The following is a 7,193-nucleotide window of genomic DNA, read 5'->3' as shown; positions in this document are numbered from 1 at the left end:
TGATTTTACCAAACCTTCCCTTCCGTGTTACTTCTCGGGGCTGAACCGATCTGAACCGGCTGAATCCCACTCAGGGCTGGGTCCCGGCTGCTGCTACTGCAGATTCACTCAGGGATGCGCTGCACATGTGCAGAAGCAAAAAACAAGATGGCGGCCCCCACAGCGGCGCCGAGAGAACGGTTTGGGAGCGTGGCAGGCCGAGTTACTACCTAGTAGTAGCAGCAGTAGTAGCAGTTAGACTTATGTACCGCTTCATAGGGCTTTCAGCCCTCTCTAAGCGGTTTACAGAGTCAGCATATCGCCCCCACAATCTGGGTCCTCATTTCACCCACCTCGGAAGGATGGAAGGCTGAGTCAACCTTGAGCCGGTGAGATTAGAACCGCTGAACTGCAGATAACAGTCAGCTGACTACTCGGCTGAACCGGTCCGAACCGGTAGGAACCTACCTCTGATCCCACCGCTGCTTCAACCATTCTCCACTTATCTCCAGCCTTCTCCGTTCCTGATGAAAATCTAGAAAACCCCTAGGAGGGTGGGAGGGAGGGGGGGATTCAACAATTTAGATGAGGGGTAGATAGAATCCAATTTGCAAACAACAACAAGGTGGCGCGAGTAGCCAACTCTTTACAACAGGAGTGTCAAACTCAAAGCCCAGAGGCCGGATCCAGCCTGCAGGGTGCTTAGATCTGGGCCACGGGGCTGCCCAGGAAGCAGTGAAGGACCGGCCCGCAGTGCAGATATTGGGAGGATGGCGCACGGCCCTCCTGAGATCCATTTTCACTGGCCACAGGCGCTCCGACGGGAATAACATTGAGCTGGCCACGCCCTCCCCCTCCCAAGATCAACCCCAACCCTGATGTGGCCCTCAATGAAGTTGAGTTTGACACCCCTGCTTTAGAAGATAAGAGTGGAGATCCAGGAAGATCTGGGCCTTCTCCAACCCAAGGGAATTTAGTGGTGAGAAGAATAAGGTTTCCCCCTTAGGCAAGAGGGGAGAATAGCAATAGCAATAGCAGTTAGACTTATATACCGCTTCATAGGGCTTTCAGCCCTCTCTAAGCGGTTTACAGAGTCAGCATATCGCCCCCAACAACAATCCGGGTCCTCATTTTACCCACTTCGGAAGGATGGAAGGCTGAGGGAAGGAGGAAAGAAGGGAGGGAGGAGGGAAGGAAGGGAGGAAAGAAGGGAGGAGGGAAGGAAGGAAGGAAGGAAGGGCAATAGCACTTAGATTTATATACCACTCCATAGTGTTTTTATAGCCTTCTCTAAGCGGTTTACAGAGTCAGCATATCGCCCCCAACAACAATCTGGGTCCTCATTTTACCCACCTCGGAAGGATGGAAGGCTGAGTCAACCCTGAGCCGGTGAGATTTGAACCGCCGAACTGCAGATAGCAGTCAGCTGAAGTGGCCTGCAGTCCTGCACTCTACCCACTGCGCCACCTCGGCTCTTAGTTTACATTATAGGAGAAGTACCACTTAGTGATAAGATTGCAGGGAAAGTAGGATTAAAAAAAAAAGTTATATATTAGTAGAAGAAGAATAAAGATTGTCTGATACAAATAACCAAACATGGACTTGATAAGCAAAGGAGAAAAGAATAATAGGATTATAAGAGTAAAATTGTGTAGAGATGTATTGAGAGGGAAATGGTGTTTGTAAAGATAGGCATCTCTGCTGTAAGAAGGAACATGCGGTTCCGGTGTTATTTGTAAGTGTTGTGTATGTTTTCGTCAATGCGTACAAGGCAGTGTTTCTCAACCTTGTCAACTTGAAGATGTCTGGACTTCAACTCCCAGAATTCCCCAGCCAGCGAATGCTGGCTGGGGAATTCTGGGAGTTGAAGTCCAGACATCTTCAAGTTGACAAGGTTGAGAAACACTGGTATAAGGGTTTGTAATAAACAAAAAATTAAAAATCAAAATGCACAGGTATAGAAGAGGTAGCACCTGGCTCAGCAGTCGTGCCTGTGCGAGGGATCTGGGAATCCTAGTGAACAATCTCTCAAACGTGAGCCAGCCGTGTCCTGCAGCTGCCAAAAAGGCCAATGCAATCCTGGGCTGCCTCAACAGAGGGACAGCATCAAGGCCACAAGAAGTATTAATCCTATTTTTATACTGCACTGGTGTGTACATTTGGAATACTCTGTTCAGGTTTGGCCACCAAAATACACGCAGAGCTGAGACTCTGGAAAGGGGGCAGAGAAGAGCAGCGAAGAGGATTAGGGGACTGGAGGCTAAAACATATGAAGAACGGTTGCAGGAACTGGGCATGTCTAGTTTAATGAAAAGAAGAACCAGGGGTGACATGATAGAAGGCTTGCAATAACTCAGGGGTTGCCCCAAAGAAGAGGGAGTCAAGCTATTCTCCAAGGCACCTGAAGGCCGGACAGGAAGCAATGGATGGAAACTAATCAAGGAGAGAAGCAACCTAGAACTAAGGATGAATTTCCTGACAGTGACAACAATTAACCAGTGGAACAACTTGCCTCCAGAAGATGAGGCTGACCGGGAAGCCGTTTGTCGGCAATGGTATAGGACTCCCGCTTGAGAAGGGAGGGTTGGACTAGAAGACCTCGAAGGTCCCTTCCAGCTCTTGTTATTCTGCAGTTCCGTAAGGATCTCCTGCTTGAGAAGGGGAGGGTGGACTAGAAGACCTCCAAGCCCCCTTCCAACTCCCCGTTATCCTGTAGGAAAGTGTCTCCTGCTTAAGCCGGGGAGGGTTGGACTAGAAGACCTCGAAGGTCCCTTCCAGCTCTTGTTATTCTGCAGTTCTGTAAGGGTCTCCTGCTTGAGAAGGGGGGTGGACTAGAAGACCTCCAAGCCCCCTTCCAACTCCGTTATCCTGTAGGAAAGTGTCTCCTGCTTAAGCCGGAGAGGGTTGGACTAGAAGACCTCGAAGGTCCCTTCCAGCTCTTGTTATTCTGCAGTTCCGTAAGGGTCTCCTGCTTGAGAAGGGGGGGTTGGACTAGAAGACCTCCAAGGTCCCTTCCCACTCTCTCCTTCTGCATTCGGGACCGTTCCGTCTTTCAGGACGGGCACAGATGGTCCCAGCAGGAGGGGGCCGGGGAGAGACCCCCCCCCTTCCCAGTCGCCGCCTGCGGGACAGCCTCGGAGACGGCAAGCGGCGGGGGTCCCTCAGACCCCTCCCCTCGCTGCTCCCTTCCTTCTTGGGGTCGGAGCTGATTGTCCCGCCAAAGAAAAGACGGGCGGGGGGAGCGGGGGGGGGAGGTTGAGGGGGGGGGGCGGTGGATCGACCCAGCTGCTGCGTAAAGGAGGCGAAGGAGAAGCGCCTGCCCGGCGGATCGCGCCCTCCCTCCCTCCCTCCCTCCCTCCCTCCCCCCGGGGGTCTCCTGTGCCAAACGGGGGCTTAAACAAACCCAGATGGCGGGTTGGGCTGGGCGGCCCCCCCAATGCTGCAGCAGCAGCGGCGGCGGAGGCAGCCAAAGCAGCCGGGGCTTCAGCTGACAGCCTCCCCCGCCCGCCCGCCCGCCCGCGCCGCTTGCGCGAAGCCCGGCTCGCAGCCGCAGCAGCTGTTCGGCCAAGGCGCCGCCAAAGCAGCAGCAGCAGCAGCAGCAGCCGAGTCCGGGGCCAAAGCTCCAGCCCGGCCCAGCGCAGCTCAACCCGGCATGAAGAACTTGCAGCTGACGGAGGCGGAGACCCGCTGGAAGCGCTTCTGCCTGCAAGAATTGCGCGGCATCCAGAAGCTGAAGCGCAGGAGCCGGCCGGGCTGGCGCGGCGGGAGGGGCCGGCCGGGGGTCCCGGAGCACGTGCGCCCGCCTTCCCCGCCACCCCCGGGTTTCCCCCAAGGCGGGCCAGGCGCCGGGGGTCTGCCGGGGGTCGAGGCGCCCTTCCCGGCGGCGCTGCGCTGCCCGGGCTCGTCGCTCTTCCCCGAGGAGGAGGAGGAGGAGGAGGAAGAGGAGGCGGGGTCCGCGGGGGTCCCGGAGAGCCCCCTGCCCGCCCTCCTGCCTTCCCGGGGCTTGTATAACGGCGGCGGCGGCGAGGGCTCCGCCTCGCCTCGCAAGCGGACAAGCGACCCGGCCGGCGGCGGCGCCGGCTCGGAGATGAAAGCGCTGCAGCAGACCCGGAGGCTACTGGCCAACGCCCGCGAGAGGACCCGGGTGCACACCATCAGCGCCGCCTTCGAGGCGCTCCGCAAGCAGGTAAGGGGGGCGCTGGGGGGGGAACGAGACCCCCACTCTTCCCGGGCCGTGGGGAAGGTCGGAACCCCCCAACCCTCTCTCTCTCAGACACACACAGAGGGATCCCCCATGGATCCAAAATCGACTGGACAACGGGATGGGATGGAGGTATAAGGCTCCTGCCTTGAGGAAGGGGTTGGACTAGAAGACCTCTGAGGTACCCTTCCAACCTGATCATTCTGTAGAGCGAAAGCGCTTTGGTGCTTTGCAGCCCCTACAGAGCTAACCTATTGCCCGCAGCAATCGGGGTCCTCAATCTGGGTATAAGGCTCCTGCCTTGAGCAAGGGGATGGGCTAGAAGACCTCTGAGTTTCCCCCCAACGTGATTATTCTGTCTAAGGTTCCTGCCTTGAGCAAGGGGATGGGCTAGAAGACCTCTGGGGTTCCCCCCAACTTGATTATTCTTTCTAAGGCTCCTGCCTTGAGCAAGGGGATGGACTAGAAGACCTCTGAGGTTCCCTCCAACTTGATTATTCTGTCTAAGGCTCCTGCCTTGAGCAAGGGGATGGACTAGAAGACCTCTGAGGTTCCCCCAACTTGATTATTCTGTCTAAGGCTCCTGCCTTGAGCAAGGGGATGGACTAGAAGACCTCTGAGGTTCCCCCCAACTTGATTATTCTGTCTAAGGCTCCTGCCTTGAGCAAGGGGATGGACTAGAAGACCTCAGATGTTCCCTCTAACTTGATTATTCTGTCTAAGGCTCCTGCCTTGAGCAAGGGGATGGACTAGAAGACCTCTGAGGTTCCCCCCAATTATTCTGTCTAAGGCTCCTGCCTTGAGCAAGGGGATGGACTAGAAGACCTCAGATGTTCCCTCTAACTTGATTATTCTGTCTAAGGCTCCTGTCTTGAGCAAGGGGATGGGCTAGAAGACCTCTGAGGTTCCCCCCAATTATTCTGTCTAAGGCTCCTGCCTTGAGCAAGGGGATGGACTAGAAGACCTCTGAGGTTCCCTCCAACTTGATTATTCTGTCTAAGGCTCCTGCCTTGAGCAAGGGGATGGACTAGAAGACCTCTGGGGTTCCCCCCAACTTGATTATTCTGGCTAAGGCTCCTGCCTTGAGCAAGGGGATGGACTAGAAGACCTCTGAGGTTCCCCCCAACTTGATTATTCTGTCTAAGGCTCCTGCCTTGAGCAAGGGGATGGACTAGAAGACCTCTGGGGTTCCCCCCAACTTGATTATTCTGGCTAAGGCTCCTGCCTTGAGCAAGGGGATGGACTAGAAGACCTCAGATGTTCCCTCTAACTTGATTATTCTGTCTAAGGCTCCTGCCTTGAGCAAGGGGATGGGCTAGAAGATCTCCGATGTCCCTTCCAAATCAATTATAGGTAGTCCTCGACTTAACGACCACAATCGAGCCCAAAATTTATGCTGCTACTTGGGACATCATAAATGTGAATCGTTTGCCAAGTTCCAAGGGCACTGAAAAAATTGACTTAGGGTCACTTGCTTTTCACACTTACGACCGTTGCAGTGGCCGTTTGATCAAAATTCAGTCTTTTGGCAACTGACTCATATTTATGACGCTTGCAGGGTCCGGGAGTCTCGGGCCCCCTTTCTGACAAGCAAAGTCAAAAGGGGAAGCCAGGTTCACTTAACAGCCGTGTTGCTGTCTTAGTAACCGCAGTGATTCACTTAACAACGGTGGCCAGGAGAGTCATAAAATGGAGCGAAACTCGCTTCACAAACTTCTCGCTTAGCAACAGAAATTCTGGGCTCAGTTGTGATCATAAGTGTGTGTGTGTGTGTGTGTGTACACACATACATACATAAAAATACACATACACACACACACATACACAAACACACACACACACATATATGACACAATTGAGGACAAACTTTATGATGCAAAATGAGTCGTTTGTTGAGCACGTTTTGCCAGATCTTATGATTTTCCCTGCCACGTTTCTTCAGCGAACGGCCGCCGTTGTTAAATTAGTCACCTGGTCGCTAAGCGAATCTGGCTCCCCCCGTTGGCTTTGCTTGCCAGAAGGTCACAAAAAGGGACACACACACCCCCTGATCCCAGGACCCTCCAACGGTCATAAATAGGATCCAGTTGCCAAGCATGTGACCCTGGAGATGCTGCAGCCGTCATAACTGTGTGGAAAAGTGGAGAAAGGTCACTTTTGCCAGTGCCGCTGTCGCTTCGAACGGTCGCTAAACGAACCGCTGTGAGGCGAGGACTTCCTGCATGGCAGGGAGGGACGTTCGGGCCCATGAAGGAGCCGATGGAAGAAGGCCATTGCTTGGCCCAGTCTGTGATTTGGGGGGTCTAGCGCCTCCCTCCGCTCTTCCCCAAGAAGCCCCCCCTGGATGAATCACAGCCGTTATCTGAAAAATTCGCACGGGTCTCTTTCCAGGGTGTGAATTATACCTTCCTGTTAATCAAGGAGACTTTCCTGTTGGCTATCCGGCCTTTGCGCTGGGGACATGTTTTTCCAAGGTGGCTCCGTTGAGTGCGTGAGAAGCGAAAGCTACAGAGGCAAAACCATTCGTGGTCTCCCCACGTGTGGCTTGTTCCTGTTCTTGCGTAATGCGTAAGGTGTGAAAACAACCAGGATCCACCCAGATTAGATTCTCCTCTGGGAGACCCCCCCCCGGGATCATCCCAGTTAAGAGCCACTGGAAGTTTGCTTTTAATCAAAAGCCGATTTAGACAAGGGCTTCTGTTCGAGGGTCAGGGCAGGCCAAGCAGGAATCCTAAACCTTGGAAATAATTCCAAGAAATATAATTTGGAATCAGGCAGACGTTGGGTGACTTTGGGCCTCTGAAAACTGCCAGTCTGATTGAGAACAAAGAATGGAATGGAATAGAATAGAATAGAATAAGGAATGGAATAGAATAGAATAGAATAAGGAATGGAATGGAATGGAATAGAATACAATAGAATATGGAATGGAATAGAATAGAATAGAATAAGGAATGGAATAGAATAGAATAGAATAAGGAATGGAATGGAATATAATATGGAATGGAATAGG

At 53.4% G+C, this 7,193-nt stretch overlaps 1 protein-coding gene across 1 annotated transcript in view; it reads left to right on the top strand.

Annotated features, from left to right (window-relative positions):
* The first annotated feature begins 3,376 nt into the window (after positions 1 to 3,376).
* ATOH8 (atonal bHLH transcription factor 8) overlaps positions 3,377 to 7,193 on the top strand; it is a 26,920-nt gene continuing 23,103 nt past the window's right edge. Inside the window, exon 1 of the mRNA XM_032226648.1 lies at positions 3,377 to 4,165. Within this exon, the coding sequence (XP_032082539.1) occupies positions 3,416 to 4,165 (750 nt within the window). The 5' untranslated portion in view covers positions 3,377 to 3,415. The remainder of the gene's footprint in view (positions 4,166 to 7,193) is intronic.

The sequence above is a fragment of the Thamnophis elegans genome, chromosome 11 (genome assembly GCF_009769535.1).
Source record: "Thamnophis elegans isolate rThaEle1 chromosome 11, rThaEle1.pri, whole genome shotgun sequence".
Lineage (NCBI taxonomy): Eukaryota > Metazoa > Chordata > Lepidosauria > Squamata > Colubridae > Thamnophis > Thamnophis elegans.
This window is presented reverse-complemented; position numbering and strand designations above follow the sequence as displayed.